General features: G+C 54.7%; 2 protein-coding genes across 2 annotated transcripts in view; one reads left to right on the top strand and one right to left on the bottom strand.

The window, feature by feature from the left end:
• Positions 1-2,895: 2,895 nt before the first annotated feature.
• On the top strand, positions 2,896-8,878 carry Ubxn6 (UBX domain protein 6). The gene is made up of 11 exons (XM_036171393.1): positions 2,896-3,102; positions 4,086-4,249; positions 4,523-4,587; positions 4,783-4,911; positions 6,405-6,502; positions 6,645-6,720; positions 7,352-7,436; positions 7,516-7,735; positions 7,811-7,941; positions 8,018-8,166; positions 8,391-8,878. The coding sequence occupies exons 1-11, from the start codon at positions 3,020-3,022 to the stop codon at positions 8,517-8,519; spliced, it is 1,329 nt and encodes a 442-aa protein (XP_036027286.1). The 5' UTR covers positions 2,896-3,019; the 3' UTR covers positions 8,520-8,878.
• A 300-nt stretch (positions 8,879-9,178) lies between these two features.
• Chaf1a (chromatin assembly factor 1 subunit A) overlaps positions 9,179-16,966 on the bottom strand; it is a 28,284-nt gene continuing 20,496 nt past the window's right edge. Inside the window, exons 8-14 of the mRNA XM_036171392.1 lie at positions 14,834-15,060; positions 14,409-14,574; positions 14,224-14,304; positions 13,727-13,819; positions 12,896-13,151; positions 11,801-12,252; positions 9,179-9,802 (exon numbers count right to left, since the gene is read on the bottom strand). Of these exons, the coding sequence (XP_036027285.1) occupies positions 9,659-9,802; positions 11,801-12,252; positions 12,896-13,151; positions 13,727-13,819; positions 14,224-14,304; positions 14,409-14,574; positions 14,834-15,060 (1,419 nt within the window). The 3' untranslated portion in view covers positions 9,179-9,658. The remainder of the gene's footprint in view (positions 9,803-11,800; positions 12,253-12,895; positions 13,152-13,726; positions 13,820-14,223; positions 14,305-14,408; positions 14,575-14,833; positions 15,061-16,966) is intronic.

Below are 16,966 nucleotides of genomic sequence, written 5' to 3'. Positions count from 1 at the left end.
CCACCGAGAAGCGCGGGGACCAATAAAGGGAGGGGTTGGAGCAGAGTTAGTTAACGGGATTGGATAACGGGGCCGAAGTTCAGGGCGTGGCCTAGGGGCCAGTGGGCGGAGTGGAGGTTGTGGGACGTAAAAGACCAGCGGCCCTAGGGGCTACAGGGCGGAGCCTAGGAGGAATGGTGGGGCGGGGCTTAGAGTGGGACGCGGTCAGGACTTGGGGCGGGGTGAAGGGGGTTAGGCTAATTAGGCACTGAGACGGGGCGGGGCTTCAATAGGAGCGGGGCGGGGCCTAAGAGCGGGATGTGGCCGTAGCCTTTGGGGTCACTGGGTGGGGTGCAGGTGAAAGGAAGACGGAAACCAGTAACAAGAAGCGATGGGGCGGGGCCTAGGAAGGGCAGGACTTAAACAACCATACTGTACAAGCTATTGGATGACATCAGATAAAGTGTACCCAATCAGCGTAGAAGACGGATTATTGACAGACTAACAGAATGAAGCTCATTGGCTACACCTCGACCAATGGCTGACAAGAGAACAGGTTCAACGGGGCCCGTCAAAGTCCCGCCGTGAGTTGGTAGGGGAAGGGTTGGGTCTCCAGAGAGGGCGGGGCTGGAAAGGAAGCGGGGCAGACTCGGTTTATTTTAAAATTTTGTTATGTTTGGTTTTGTTTTTGTTTATAATACGTAACATGTTTCTATTTTATATTCATAACATCTTTATGCTTGGGAATTTTATAACTTGTTTATTTGTATTCTTATTTTATTACTTGGAGCCAGGATCTCATTCAGCAGCCCTGATTGGCCTGGAAATCTATGTATATCAGGCTTGCCTCGAACTCACAGAGATCTTCCTGCCTTTGCCTCCCGAGTCATGGGATTAAATATGTATGCCACCACAATGGTCTTATTTTTATTTCTCAAATCTGTGTGTGATATGTGTGGGCTTGCAAGTGCATGCCACAACACATGTATGGAAGTCAGAGGACAGCTTTGTGGAGCCAGCCAGCCTTCTTCCTTCACCTGAGGCCTGTGGGACAAGTAATTCATTCCATTTTTATTTTATTTTTTATACCGTGTCATTTTTTAAATTAAAAAAATTTTTCATTTTATATGTATGGATGTTTTGCTTGAATGTATGTATGCATCTGCATGTCTGGTGCCTGAGGAGGCCAGAAGAAGGAGATGGATCCCCTGTCTCTCAGGAATAAACTGAAGGGCGAGGCCACTCAATGTCCCCCTCTGGTCTCTGCACAGATAACGGACATGCACACCCTCACATACCATATGTACATATACTGCATGCATACACACACACACACACACACACACACACATCTTTGTTCTGCTGGGGTGACACATAATGTCATCTCAATACTTGGGAGGTAGAGGCAGAAGGATCAGAATTTCAAGGCCATCCTAGGCTACATGATGTCCTCTCTCACATATATAGGGGGACTTGGTGGTACACATACATGATCCCAGCACTCATGAGGTAGAAATAGGCAGATCTCTGTGAGTTCAAGACCAGCTTGGTCTCCACAGTGAAACAGTGAAACCCTGCCTCAAATTAAAAAAAAAAAAAAAAAAAAAGCCAGGCGTTTGTGGCACATGCCTTTAATCCCAGTACTCAGGAGGCAGAGGCAAGCGGATCTTTGTGAGTTCAAGGCCAGCCTGGTCTACAGCTCGAGATCCAGGCACAAAGCTACAGAGAAAACAAAAACAAAACCAACCAAACAGAAACAAAAAAGCATATATCTACAAACAATTTTTTTTTTTTTGAGACAAGGTTTCTCTGTGTAGCTCTGGCTGTCCTGGAACTCTATAGACCAGGCTGGCCTTGAATCAAAGATCGGCCTGCCTCTGCCTCAAGAGTGTTGGGATTAAAGGCAAGTGCCATCAATACCCAGCTTCTCCCCCCACCCCAAAGAACTAAAGCATCATGTCCTGGAGTATTTACTAAGCACTTCCCAGCTGCCTCCCTCAGGGTGCTCCTCTTGTCTCACTATAGTTCTTGGACCACAGTCCTCCACAGTTGTCTTAAATAAATGACTTCCCTTCTGTCCTCCAGCCACTGGGTCCCTTGTTCCTAGAGGTCACCAAGTTGTCCATCTCCTTAGCTCCGTGCATCGTGGCAAAAACAGTGAGATTACTAACAGAGCCTGGATAGCTCCACAGCAGATGCACCCCGGACAGTTTCACCCCAGCACAGATGAAGGCTTGTTCATTGCCACCTCAGGTACACAGTCCACTGACTGTAAACTCTAGTAGCTCCAGAGACCACAAGGCCATGGGCACTTAGTTCAGAAATACATGCACCGGGTCTCCCGGGAGGTGGAGGAGGGAGCGGCTGGAATCTCAAGTGAGCGTCCTGTTGCCCACTCCACTCTTTCTAATGAGTGACCATCAACAGTAAAGTATTTGATCTTGGGGGTCTCTTGCACATAGTCACAGTGGTCCTGATGCAGATTTATATGAATAGCGGTGTTCTACAATGCCCGAGCCCATAGCATCCATCTTTTTTGTTGAGTGTGCACACCATACCAGATGCAGGCTTCACACATGCTGAGCAAGTGCTGGACCAACTGGGGTACATCCCAGAAGAGCAGTTCAAGCCAGCTTTGACCTTGCCTGCACCAGTCCCTGGTATCCCAAAAGGTATTTCATGCTCCCATCACGCTTGTTTTCTCTGTAGCCCAGGCTGGCCTTAAACTCTTGACATCCAGCCTGGTTTCCATAGCGCTGAGTCCATTTCGAAGGCGGCGGGGTGGCTGTGATGTTCTCTAGCGCCCCCAGGCGGCACGTTGCGGTCCTGAGGAAGACGGGCCGGTTGCCCTGGCAACGGCGTCGGCAGGCAGGGAGGCGGCGCCTCGCCCGCGAGGTGCGTGCGAGGCTATTGTCACGTGCGCGCGGCGGGACTTCCGGCGCCGCGATATTTTCTTTCCGGTGTTGGGCCGCCTGCTCCTCCCAACCCGGGCCCTGCGCCCCCGCCCCGCGGCCCTCGCCGCCGGGCCGCCGCCGCCGCCATGAAGAAGTTCTTCCAGGAGATCAAGGCTGACATCAAGTTCAAGAGCGCGGGGCCCGGCCAGAAGCTTACAGACTCCGCGGGGTGCGTGACGCCGGCTGGGCGGCGGGGAGGGCAAACATCAGGGAGCGGGAAGGGCTGGCGGGGGGCCGGGACCCCCTACAGGCGACGCTGGGTGGGAGCCGAGGGGAGGGCGGGGCGAGGTGGGCGTGGCCGAAGTGTGGTGTGGGTGTGGCCTAAGAGGAGGGCAGGGCACGGTGTAGTGGAGGGTGGGTGGGTGGGCGGGGCCGGTGGGCAAGGAGTGGTGGTCTCGGGCCTGGAGACTCCTGGTCCGGGCTGGTGAGAAGGGGCAGGGCGATGCCAGGGCCGGGGTGGAAGAACCCCTGGGGGCGGGTTGAGGGCAGAAGGGAGACTGAGAGATTGACTCCTTTGCAGGTGGCGTGGAGTGTGGTTGAGGGAGGGCAGGGCTGGGATGTGATACTCTGGAATGGGTTGGGGAGGGAGAGGTGATGGGAGGGTCTTGGAGGAGTGTGGAGGCCAGAGAACCCCAGAGTGTTGATGAGTGGTTGGGGTGCATGCACCTGGCAGGCTCTGGGAGGAGGAGGTGGGATGTCTTTGGGGTCCCTGGTAGCTGGGATACGCGCAGGAGGATCGGAGGTCCCGGAGAGCTGCGTGTGCTGAACAGGGAGGTGAGGATTGGGTGAGTGGCAAGTGGGATGCTGGAGCTGCCCAGAAGGGGTGGGGTGGAGAATGGAGACGGCTACAGGCTTCCAGAGAGAAGTCTATAGGACTGGACAAGGAAGTATGGAAGGTGGGCTCCATGACGACCAGGAGCTGGGGGCCAGGAGGAGGAGGGGCCTGTAGGCCATGGCCAGAAGGGAGGTGGGCAAACCAGGGGTCCAGCTACGGATAGTGGGGAAGCTCCCATGGTGGAGATTGACGGGATCCTCAGGCCAGGACCTGATAGGGGAGGGGATGGTGTCTGGAGGTCCAGTGTCTGTGATCTACGCACCTCTTTGCAAGATTGGGAGCCCCAGTACACTATTCAGGTGCCCATGTCTGTTTAGGGAGAAGAACCCCAAAGAAAAGTCACCACAGCCGTCCCTCCGGCAGCCTCGCCAGGGCCCCACTGATGAGGCGCAGATGGCTGCTGCTGCTGCCCTGGCCCGGCTGGAACAGAAGCAGCCCCGAGCGCGGGGCCCCACATCTCAAGACTCCATCAGGAACCAGGGTGAGTTCAGTTCTGGGTGGCACCTGGGGTGAGATTAAACGTCCACAGAAGGCAGCAGTGTGTCCAGTTGATGCAGGTGACATGGGTGGTCCTCGGTTGGGGACTTGGAGTAGGAGAGCAGGACTAGGTCTCCCGCCACTCCTTGGAGCACTGGCAGGGAGGCCTGTTAGCTCTCAGGCCAGTTGTCCCCCACTCCCATGGAGGGCGATGGGTATGGCTGAGCCTCTGGGTTCAGGTCCTCACTCTTTCCCCATTACACCCTCCCACTCCCAGTGAGAAAGGAACTTCAGGCCGAAGCCACCTCCAGCAACAGCCCAGGGGCTCCCGGGACCAACTTGGTACAGTATCTGCTGGGGACTGCCCAGTGCTCTGGGGCAGTGTGGAGGTAGCTGCTGCCCGGGGAGGGAGAGCCTCTTGCAGAGCCTGGCGTGAGCAGCACCTGCAGCAGTGGGGAGACAGACCCTTGGAAGGAGGGGTGATGGCCGTGGGCCTATGTGTCCAGCTGCAAGAGCCTCCTTCTGTCTTGTCTTCAGGTACCTGAACCCAAAGAAGAAATCTCTCCCCACCTGGCAGTGCCTGGTGTGTACTTCATCTGCCCGCTCACAGGTGTCACCTTGAGGAGGGACCAGCGGGATGCCCACATCAAGGAGGCCATCCTATCAGTGAGTGACCTGTGCTCCAGCATCAGGCCTGAACCGTTGGACGCATGGTACCACAGATGCCCATCAAGCCTGGTGTATTAGTCACTGTTTTATTGCTGTGGAGAGACACGATGACCATGGCAACTCTTAAAAAGGAAAGCATTTAATTGGGGCTGGCTTACAGTGTCAGGGGCTTAGTCTGTTATTATAATGGCAGATTATGGCAGCAGGCAGGCATAGTGCTTGAGAAACAGCTGAGTGCTACAAGGTCCTGATGTGCAGGAAGAGACAGAGATAGGGCCTGCCATGGGTGTTTCTTGTTTTGTCTTTTGAGATAGGATTTCTCTGTGTAGCCCTGGCTGTCTTGGAACTCAATTTGTATACCAGGCTAGACTCCAACTCAAGAGACCCACTGGCCTCTGCCTCCTGAGTGCTGGGATTAAAGGTGTGCGCCACCACTGCTGCAAAGGCCTTTTAAACCTCAAAGCCCACCCCTAGTGACACACTTCCTCCAACAGGACCACACCTCCTAGTCCTTATCTTTCTAATCCTTTCAAATAGTATTGCTCCCTGGTAACTAAGCATTCAAATATGAGCCTGGGGGTGGGGTGGGGTGGCATTCTTACTGAAACCAGAGCACTTGGCAAGTGCTCTGATGGCCCAGGATCTGACCCCTTGTTTTTGCCCTATCTGCACATGAGGCCTAGAGTATAGAAAACTCGGAAAATAGAGGAAAGTCAGATGTGGTGGTACACTCCTATTGTCCTAGGACTCAGGAGGCTGAGGACATTGCAAATTTTGGGCCAGCCTGTGCCACACACACACACACACACACACACACCCACACACACTCTGGGAACAAGGGGATATGCATACACCTGCAACCAGCTCTGACAGTATGTGGGGCTTCAGGTGTGCATTTGGCCTCAGAAGTCCACCACAAGACTCGCTGGGGTAAACCCAGGCTGGCAAGGCTTGTTCCTTGGAGACTCCAGATTTGCCTTCCCCAGCAGCTAGAGGCCTCATATCCCTTGGCTTGTGGTTTCATCCTTCTGGGAACTGTCTGGTTTTCCCCATTTGTGGGTCTTATCCTACAGCCATCACTGTGTATTCCTGGTTCCAGCGTCATACCAGCCACTTAAGATTTGCTGGTGCTAATGGCAGGCTTGTGTCCCTCTCTGCTTCCTGACACCTACTGTAGCTGCCATGGTCCCGGCTTCTCACAGCATCTGGGAGTTACATGATTGGCGGCGATGGTTTACAAGGCCACAAGTGCCCCAGACATCTGAAGGGACATGCTTATCTCCTCCTCCTGCTTGGCTTTTCCCCCATTGTAGAAGAGGCACAATTGGCCTTTACTGAAGGCATGCTCCTTGTCCTCTATCAAGCACTCATGGCTAGCTTTGCCTCAGTTTACACCACAGTGGTCTGAGAGCCGATAGCTGCGGTTGCTGCCCCTCTGCCCTTTCCCATGCAGTCTTGTGGGGTCCTCAACATGCCTTCCCCTCCCCCAGCACTTCTCCACGGACCCTGTGGCCGCCTCCATCATGAAGATACATACATTCAACAGAGACCGGGACCGAGTAAAGCTGGGAGTGGACACTATTGCCAAGTGAGCTTTAGTTTACCCAAGGGGTCTGAGCACTGGGGGTGGTCCTCCCTGTGCTGTGGGTACCAGGCTCACTGGCTGTGTGAGGCCCAGGGGTGGAAGAGTGAGGTTAGGTGGTCACCTGCATGTGCCTCTGCCCCCAAAGGTACCTGGACAACATCCATTTGCACCCAGAGGAGGAAAAGTACCAGAAAATCAAACTGCAGAACAAGGTGTTCCAGGTGCGCTGCAGTCCCAGGATCCATGGAGTGGGCTTGCAATGTTGCCTGCATTTTGTCTGTGATTGTTTTACTGTTGAGACCAGGTGTCTGTATGTAGTCCAACTTAACCCAGTACTGGGGGAAATGCTCCTGCCTCAGCTTCCAAAGTGGTAGGATACAGGCGTGTAGACCACCCATCTTTCTTTCATACATGTATCTAATTTACATGTGGGTGAAAGAGAGCCCATGGGAGTCGGCTCTCCTTCCACCATGTGGGTCCTGGGATGGAGCACTGGTGTCACACTTACCTGGTCATCTCACAAGCACTGTTTGAATTTGAGTATAGGATCTTGACTTTCAGGACCATAGGCATGTTGGGTCTGTGATTGAAAGCCACTAGGGTTGGCGACCTGGCTCCCTGGAGTGGCCTCTCTTCAGTTTGAATACCTTGAGAAGTCACCCTGTGACATTTGTCCTACAAATGCAGACATGAGGCTTGTGGGTCCAGCCATCCCAGTCTTTGCCCACAGCAGCATTTTAACTGTAGCCACAAAGCCATGATGGCCGATGCATCCTCAGATGGCATCAATTCCAGCTGTGCAGGGGGTCCATGCTAGGGGGCCTGGGTGATGTATGTGTGCCCCATCCCCAGGAGCGCATCAACTGCCTGGAGGGGACCCATGAGTTCTTCGAGGCCATTGGCTTCAAGAAGTTGACACTGCCGGTGCCAGATCAGGGTGAGGCCAGTCAGGCAGATGGGAGGGGGCGGTGAGGTGTGGTGCATGGGACACGGGGACAGCTGTGACCTTTCTGCAGAGGGCTCCGAGGAGTTCTATGTGCTGAGTGAGGCTGCACGGACGCAGCCACAGAGCCTGGAGCAGTACAAGCAGCAGCTGCTGAGTGCAGAGCCAGTGCGTGCCATGCTGGACCGGCAGCGCCGCGTCTTCCGCCCCTCGGCTCTGGCCTCACACTTTGAGCTCCCTGCAGACTTCTTTAGCCTCACGGCCGAGGAGGTAAAGCGTGAACAGAGACTCAGGTAGGCCCATGTGAGGAGGGGGCCATGGGGGGTAGCTCTTGGGGTAGCAGTCTAACCACACTCGACCCCATGCAGAACCGAGGCGGTGGAGAGGCTGAGCTCCCTGCGAACCAAGGCCATGCGGGAAAAGGAAGAGCAGCGGGAGCTGCGCAAGTACACCTATGCCCTACTGCGTGTACGCCTGCCCGATGGCTGTCTGCTGCAGGGTTCGTGGCCTCCAGCCCAGGGTGGGTGGCAGGCAGGCTGCACCATCTAGCTCATGCTCTGTACCATACCCCACAGGGACCTTCTATGCCCGGGAGCGACTGCCCATGATCTTCCAGTTCGTGCGGGAGGCACTGCAGAATGACTGGCTGCCCTTTGAGTTGCGGGCCTCAGGTGGACAGAAGCTGGTGGAGGACCAGGCCCTGGCCCTCAACGAGTGTGGGCTGGTGAGCTGGGGCTGTGACCTTTGGTGGGCTTGTACTGCCTCAGTGTCTTGGTTTCCCTTCTGTAACATGGGGAGGGTACCTCTAAAGAACTGACTGCAGGGATCTGCATGGAGAAGGTGGTGTGGGGATAGGTTACCTGTCTGAGGGGAATCTGGTGTAGCAACAGCCATCATGGGGTTGAGGGTGGTGTCATACCCCCAGGTGACATTCTGCCTGCCCTGCAGGTACCCTCAGCCTTGCTGACCTTCTCCTGGGATGCTTCGGTGTTGGAGGACATGAGGGCCGCAGGAGCTGAGCCAGCCACGTCTGTCTTGAGGCCAGAGTTGCTTGCAGCTATTGAGCAGCTCTCCTGAATAAAAGCAGGCTCGGCCCAGCGTGCTCTGCCTTATGCTGTCCCCCAAACCCGCTCTTTCCCTGAGCCCCCGGGAATAGAACAGACACCAGTGGCAGTAGAGTTGAGAACAGGGCCCCATCTCAGGAGTCAAATCCAATGGGCTGCAGGGACAGGCCTGAGGAGTGTGGAGCCACTGGGAGCCCAGCACAGGTTGGGATGGGCACCTCTGGCAGAGTGGGTCTTTAGCATGGGCACAGGCCTCACAGGCTGTGGATGGAGGCAGTCTGCCCATACCTGGGCTGGAGACAGCAGGTGCCTGGCAGCGTGGAGCTGTCATTCCTAAGTTATGAACCCAAATAAACAGGCTATTTAAACCCAGTATCTTGGTGTTTCATCAAAGCCACACAAGGCTTCACCATGGCAGCAGGAAATCCTACAAGGTCTGTCACGTCCGACAGCCAACCAGCCTCTCGAGGCACTAGTAGAACAAGGGCCAGCCATGGCACTTCCCTTAGAGAGGACACAACAGTCTGGCCCTAGGGGCTTCTTTTGGAGGACACATCCATTTTGCTGGAGATACCCTACCTCAGCAAGCTCTGGCTGGACCCAGGACCTTTGCAGGGGACAGGTAGAAGGACACACACCAGTGTAACATGACAGCTGTGACAGAAGACAGGGTCAGGTAGAATACGTTTATGCATGTCCATGTTTGCCCAGGGCCTGCATAGCAGCCTCAGTGTCCTGGCACAATTCATTAGCAGGTGTTTGACAACAGCAGGCACCTGTCAATCAGCTGTCAATAATGCTTAACTAAGAAGGGTAGATTAGCACATAGCCCTGGGGGCTTTACGGTTTGGAAGTAACTGCTTGGGCCTCCTCTTGACTCCACACCCTGGGGTGTGGGACAAAGTGCTCTTTACACGGAGTCAGCAGGAGGCTCACGTCTGGTGGTGGCTGCTCAGGTGCCATAGTGAGCAGGCTGTTGCTAGTGCCAATCCTCACCTCCCTCAGCAGCTCTACAAGACTGAGGGGAAGCGTGGCCACCACTGCCCAGGCCATGCCCAACACCAGCCTTGCGCTCCAGGAGCCTGCACTCCACTCCCCACAGCCCATGTGACTTTGACCCAGGAGTTCCTGGGTCTTTCAACTTGACACCAGTCATTTGCAAAGCGTGGGAGCAGGCACGGGAGCCTCTGGCACATCACCCCCAACATCTGGCACTTCCACGATCATACAGTCTGTGTCGTCATCCTCATCTTCTTCTGTGTCTGCCTGGAAGCCATCCATGTCCCCAGAGCCAACCTGCACAAAATACAGCCTATCAGCATCTTGACCAACACACACCATCCTGGACAATTCCCAGTGACAGTGTCCACACCAGGGCCTATGGCTGTAAACTGTGCTAAGATGAGCCACACAGCCATCTAAAAACTGCCAAGAGCAGCATCCCATAGCAACCTGAGTGACTTCTCAACTTTGGTTTTAAAGAACCAACTGAACATCCACTTTCTCGGCATTCTTTCTCCTGGTGGCTAAGACTTAGCAGCTCCTGCAGCTGAGAATCCCTGGCCAGTTTATGGACTTCTGGGGGAGACAGATGCAGCCAGGGTGACCCCCACATGATGAAACAGCCCACTGGTCTTCAACATGGGGAAGGCAGCTGCTCCTCCACAGTTTGAATGCCTCTTGTACAGATGTTTGCCTACATCCATGAATGGAGGCAGAGGCAGGAGGATCAAGAGTTGAAGTCAGCCTGGCTTGCTCAGTGGTTAAGAGCCCTGGCTGCTCTAGCAGAGGATCTGAATTGAACACCAATATGGCTGCTCACAAAAGCTTTTAACCCAGCTGTAGAGATCTGACCCTCTCTGAGACTCCATGGGCACTGTGCTCACATGCACACACATCTGTAAAAACATGATAAATTCTTAAAACAGGGAAAACCAGGCCTCAAAGACTGGGGGGTACCCTTGGGCCAGTGATGCACTGTATAGCCTGGTGTGATCACAGCTCCAGCTAATGGCTGAACTACTCTCTAAAGGAATCCATCAAGAGCACAGCTGGCCCTCCCCAAGGAGGCCAGACACCTGCAAGACTGAACCCAACACCCACCCTCACAAGTAATCTAGCAAGTCTGGTGGAACACTGGGCTGCTGAAGAATGCACCCAGGCAGTCTAGGGCACTGTGTAAGTACCATGCTGGGCCTGTGCCTTCTGGAGACAGCACTTCCAGCCATGAAATGCAAAAGCCCACTGCTATGCTCTGTGGAGTGCATAGGGTTCCTCAGGGCTAAGGCTGACAGCAAAGTGTGCCTTTGAGCCTTGCTCCCTGCTCATGGGCGGTATGGCAAAGATCATTAGGAGGACAAGGGCACCAGAACGGCTTGACCTACTGGAGCACAATGCTCTGGGCACATCCCCAGTCATATTCCAGGTTGAAGGGACCTGTCCCATTAATGACTGTGATACCAGGGCCACAGGGGAACAATCACATCAATGACTCCAGGACTCCCTTGTTGTAGTCTGGGGAAGGTTACAGATTCCAAGCCTTGTGTCCATCCACAGTGGTGGCCAGCATCAGGCAACAATTGGAGCCTGTGTCCTAACCAAGCCCTCTAACGTGGCAGAAGAGGACCTGAGATGCCAACACGTGGTAAGAAAAAATGCTGAGACTGCTGCCTCAGTGGGCCAGGCCACACGGCCCTGATGCTATGTCACATGCTTCTGCCCACGCAGCCCAGCAGACAGCACTTCGGTATCTAAGCATCGTTAAGAGTGAGGAGGAGCTATCGAACAAGGATGAGCTAAGCAGTAGCAGGCTGAGGGGTTACTTGCTGTGTGGTCCTGATGATGACATTCGGGGACATGGACAGTGGCATGGCTGCTACTGTGTGTGGGAAGGCAGGTGGGCAGGCTCTTGGGGTAGAAAGCAACTCCAGGTAACTGTGATGGTAGTTACAACAGCGTTGTCACTAAGAACCAGCTCCTCAGCCAACTGTGGCCTCTGGGTGAAATCAAAATGAGGAGTGAGATGCAGCAGAGGGGGCAGCTGCTCGTGCAGATGCAACCACCTGCTCAGTGCTACTGCAACTCTAAAACTGTTGTAGAAGGGCAGCGAGATGGCCCAGTGGGTAAAGCGATTGCTGCACAAGCCTGGCAACCTGAGTTCCACCCTGAAACCCACGTGAAGGCGGGAGGAAACCAGTGCCACAAAGCTGTCCTCTGACTTGGCACAAGCTGTGTGGCAGGTGCATAGCCTGCTCTAGGCACAGGCGAGCAAGGCTCATGTCCTCTGCAGCTCACCTGTCCATCATATCGCCTTTTCTTCATGAACTGCGTAATGCACATGGTGGCTGCTGGCTTCCGCTTGATTGGCATGGGTGTGCCCTGGCCAGGCCCCTCGGTGGAAGCATTGCCACTGTCTTCCCTGGGTGTTGAGGGCATGGCGGTGACGTAGGTCCACTGGCAGGGCACAGGTAGGCACTCCTGGCCAAAGCTCCTGAGCACCTGTGGGTGCACATACCAGCACATACGGAAGTCGGGCCGCTTCTCGTAGGCCGAGTTCTCAGAGATGAGGCGCTTCAGCCTGGCCTTGGATGGCACAGCCACAGCATCCTCTGAGTTGGGTGTCTGTGGGTGTGGAGTGGGGCTTGGGGGGCTCAGCAGGCCACGGCGGCATCGCTCTTGGAATTCTCGGATGATCACCTTGCTCCCATTCACATTGCCATGCAGCAGTGGAAGCAGCTGGGCCAGGACTGTGGGATGAGACAGGGATAAGAGAGGAAGCCTTGAGGGAGCCCATTCAAGGCACTTCAAAGAAAGCCACTAAGCGTGGGCTTAAGACTGGCCAAGCCACATGCTTGCGCCCTCATATTCCTCCTGAGTGGCCACTGCTCACTCTGAGCCAATGTCCTGGTGTTTAGAACAGAAGGAGAAGCACAGCACTCTGGTCCAGGTCTCAATTCTGACCCAACCTTCTGCTGTGGTCCTACTTTAGTAACCACCAAGGAGCCAGGCCTGGGCTGCCATCCAAACACTCAGGAGGTGGAGGCAAGAAGACCACCATGAGTTCAAGAACACTATAAGCCACTTGATAACTTCACGACTTGTCTGGGTTACAATGCAAGACACTGACTCAACATTTAAAAAAAAGTTAAAAGATAGCAAAACCAGGGTGGGACTCAGCGGTAAGCACTTGGCAGGCACATGCTAATCCTGGGTTTTGTACCCAGTGCCAAAATTTAAAGCTGCTACATAAATGAGCAGAAGGCCCTGCAAGCAGTGTATACAGACGACCTATCAGTGGATGGCTATCCACACACAGGTTCTGCAAACTTGTGACCTCAACAAGGACACCCTGACAAGTGCTGTGTCCAGACACATTGGCACTCCACTTACTATGCTGGTCCCTCTTCTCCCGCCTGGAAGCCCTGGGCTCTGTCTCTTCAGGGGGTGCTGCATCCAGCAGGCATGCGGTGAACTGCTGCAGCAGCTTCAAGTCGGAGCCTGCGCAGTGGGCTGCCTCAGCTGCCCACACACATCCCACCTGCACAGGCTGCAGTACTCGGAAGCGCTTGCCCTTGGCCAGGAGCTCATCCCACTCCTTGGCCTTCAGTTTCTGGCGTACTTTGTGGTTCTCGGGGTCCGCACATTCCTGGCAGAACAGGGAGCAGACCCTTGTTTAATGCCCACACTCCCTGGTGACCAAGACTGGCACTGAATTACTGAGAGCCTGTGCCAGGCCCTGGGAAGAGGTGGTAGTGAAGGGCAAAGCAAGAGGGATCCAGTTCACACCCAAGTTGCGTGATGAATCAGGATATTTGGTGACTTTGCTAACAGGTGACCAAATTGCCAACCCCAAAGCAAACACTGCCAAACAACGTGGCCAGAGACAAGAAGGTACAGCCAGCCTGACCCCAGCCATCTTGTTCAGATTCCCTAGAAATGCAACTAGGAGCTCAGGGCCTCAGGACACCAGTCCATGGCCTCTTCTGGGAGAGCATGCAGGGGCACAGGGACCTTCTGCAGCTGTGGGGCAGCCTGTGCTTTCTTTTATGGGGGTACAGGAGTTGACAGAATTCTAGGTAATGGTGAGATGTGTAGGCTGAACTGCATCATTCTGCAGTCAATCACTGAAACAGAGAAAGCCCGATGCCTGTTCACCAGAGCCCAAGCCACAGCCACTAACCACCCTAACACCCCGCAACCAGCCTGGGCAGGAGCCCTCACCTCAGTCACGCCTTCATCCTCAGACAGGTACCCATGGGGCACAAAGAAGCCATCGTCCTCATCCTCATCTTCCCCCATGTCATCATCCTCATCCTTGAAGAGAAAGAAGAGCTCACACACACAGAACACAGATGTCATAGTTCAAGGCCAGCCTGGTCTCACATAAACACATGCACCCATGCAGGTACTGGAGGGCTCGCAGAGCTTGCCTAGGGGCCAGCATTGGCCTTGCACGTGCCCTAGTGCCACAGTATATCTAGGCACACCTGCATCGGTGTCAGCAGGACCCCATGAGGTCACAGGAGGCTGGGGAGCCAGGCAGAAACAGTTCATGTAGGCAGAGGAAGAAGGGACTGATAGGGCCAAGTATGGCGCCAATAGTTCGTCCGTGACCAGGGGAGCTGGGGCAGCAAGCACTTACTAGTCCAAGCAGGACCAGAACCTCAGATTCCCTGGCCTGCCCCACATCAGTCAACTGCACAGTGGCAGTTACTCACCCCCTCACTGTGGGACAAGGACTCCCCAGGCTCCTCCTCTTCCCACTCATCGTCACTGTCCACCTCATAATCAAGAAGGTTCTGGAGGGAGAATGTGCACGAGCATCATGGTGTGAAGTACCACAGAACAGCCCCCTTGCCCCCACCCAGGGATGGGGACCCCAACCCCAGGGCCCAGGGCTCACCTTGTCCTGGGCCCAGGGGTCACGGGGGCGGATGATTGCTGTCTTCTTGTTCCATGTCCCCCAGTATGCTGGCCGGTGGTTCTCTGAGAACTGCAAGAGCTTCATGCGGCCAAACCTCCTCCTTTCAGGCACACCGTCCACCTTGTTCTCCACAATGATCACATCCCTGGGTAATCAGACCGTGCTCGGTACTGTGCTCATGACTGGCCGCCATGTGACCTGCCTGTCCAGGAACTGCTCAGGACCGCCCTTCCTGTTGCACACAGGGCACAGGAGGTGCCATGCTATGCCCCAGAGGCCCCCTGTAGCATACTCTAGCAACCAAGAAAGACGTCCAGGGAGATGGTGACCCTAAGGGTCAGCAGCAATGAGCAGCATGGAGCTACCTTCCAGGTTCTCCTGTGGCCTGGCTTGCCAGATCTCACCTGTCCATGATGTCGGTGTTACGGCTGCAGATCTGGGTAGGTCCCGACCTCAGGGGCAGGCGGCCTTTCAGGTCGCTGAGGAAGGAGCTGGCTCCACTCTGCTGCTGCAGGAGCTGGTCCAGCTGATCGCACAGGTCCTGGTCCAAGGCAGCCCGGCACCGTGGAGCCAGCACCATGTGTTCTTTGATTTCAAACGGGGCAAACTTACCACAGGAGCCGGCCAGGGTCTGCAATAGGAACAACCCAATGCTATGCTGGCAGGTGAGTGCACCGTAGAAGTCCAGGTACTCAGGTCAGGGGCTGTGCTAGCTCTGAGGCACTGCTGTAGGCACTGCCACTTGGTGGCCATAGGGCTAGAGTGGCCAAAGGAAGCTGCTTGGGTGCTAGAAGACTTTGGGGTCTTCCTTCTTTGCAGTGATGGGGATGGATCTCAGACGAGGCCACTTGAGAACGACCTCTACCCCGTTGGCCCTTCAACCCTACCTGTGGAGACACAGCCTTGCTGTAGCCCAGCCCAGGTTGGCCTCAAACTCACAACTCTCCCATCTCAGACTGCTGAGGTGACAAGTATGGACCGACACAACTGGCCTCCACATTATTTATTTAGGGGTTGGAGAGTTGGCTCAGCAGTTAAGACCACTGGCTGCTCTTCAGAGGACCCAGGTTCAAATCCCAGCACCAACATGACAGCTGTAACTCTAGTTCCAGAGGATGCTGTCCTTGTGTTCTCTGTGGGCACTATGTGCATGTGATGCACAGACATACAAGCAGGCAAAACATCTATACACATATAACTAAAATCCACAAGATGTCTCCGTTCATTTTGTTATGAGTTTATATACACCATGCAAGCCATCTTCCCCGATCCTGGCTTCCAGTTCTTAATCACGGTGAGAGCTTTTTGGCCCGAACTTTTGTCAAAGTCACTGTTAGTTCTGAAAACCAGTTTTTTTTTGGTTTGGTTTTTTTTTTTTGGTTTTTCAAGCAGGGTTTCCCTGTGTAGCTTTGCGCCTTTCCTGGGACTCACTTGGTAGCCCAGGCTGGCCTCAATCGAACTCACAGAGATCCACCTGGCTCTGCCTCCCAAGTGCTGGGATTAAAGGCGTGCACCAACACCACCCAGCAGAAAACCAGTTTTAATGTGTGAACCTGGATGACTAGGATGACCAGGATTAATGGCTGAGACCCAGAGACAAGCATCGGTTCGGGCTTCAGGGAAGGCATGTGGCAGAGCTCAGAGCGCACTCCTTCTTCTGACAATGCTGGGGGTTAGGGACTGAGAACCAGTGGACAGACAGGTTCATCATTCATCAAGTGTCTCACAACTGGTGGTGGTGCACGGCTTTAGTCCCAGCACTCGGGAGGTAGAGGCAGGTGGATCTCTGTGACTTTGAGGCCAGCCTGGTCAACAAAGCGAGTTTCAAGACAGCCAGGACTGTTATACAGGGAAACCCTGTCTCAACAACACCCCCCACCCCTAGAGTTTTACAGTGAAAACACAAGAGTCCCCGACAAAGTCCACACCCAGACATGTGGCCCAATGGCTGGACTGGTCATCCCACCACTGGCCGTGAATTCAAGTTCTCTGAATGCCATTGTAAGCCCATACAAGGGCTGCACTTGTGCATGGCCAGGCTGCTTGGTGGGTAGAGAGCTCGGGAACCCCTAAAAGCCATGCCACCTAAGCCTGGCCTTGGGGCCTCTTAGAGAGCAGCCAGGCTCCAGCATGTCCCAGTGCTCCCTGAGACTTCCTAAAGCCTTGAGACAGAGAACAAACAAATGTTCCCCTGGGGCCAGGAGCCTCCAGTAGCATTAGGAAGACAGGAGACAGTCACAACCCAGCTGAGCACCCAGGATTCCAGCACTCCAAGCAAGCTAAGGGCTGGGCCACTGGGCAGAATGCAGATCTATATCCTAAGAAGGGCTGGCAGGTGCCGGGTGGTGGCGGCACATGTCTTTAATCCCAGCACTCGGGAGGCAGAGCTAGGCAGATATCTATGAGTTCGAGACCAGCCTGGTCTACAGAGTGAGTTCCAGGACAGGCTCCAAAGCTACACAGAGAAACCCTGTCTCGAAACACCTCCCCACCCCCCAAAAAAGGTTGACTCATCAGGGCAGAAGCTTGTCACCCGT

This window comes from Onychomys torridus, chromosome 21, assembly GCF_903995425.1.
Source record: "Onychomys torridus chromosome 21, mOncTor1.1, whole genome shotgun sequence".
Lineage (NCBI taxonomy): Eukaryota > Metazoa > Chordata > Mammalia > Rodentia > Cricetidae > Onychomys > Onychomys torridus.
This window is presented reverse-complemented; position numbering and strand designations above follow the sequence as displayed.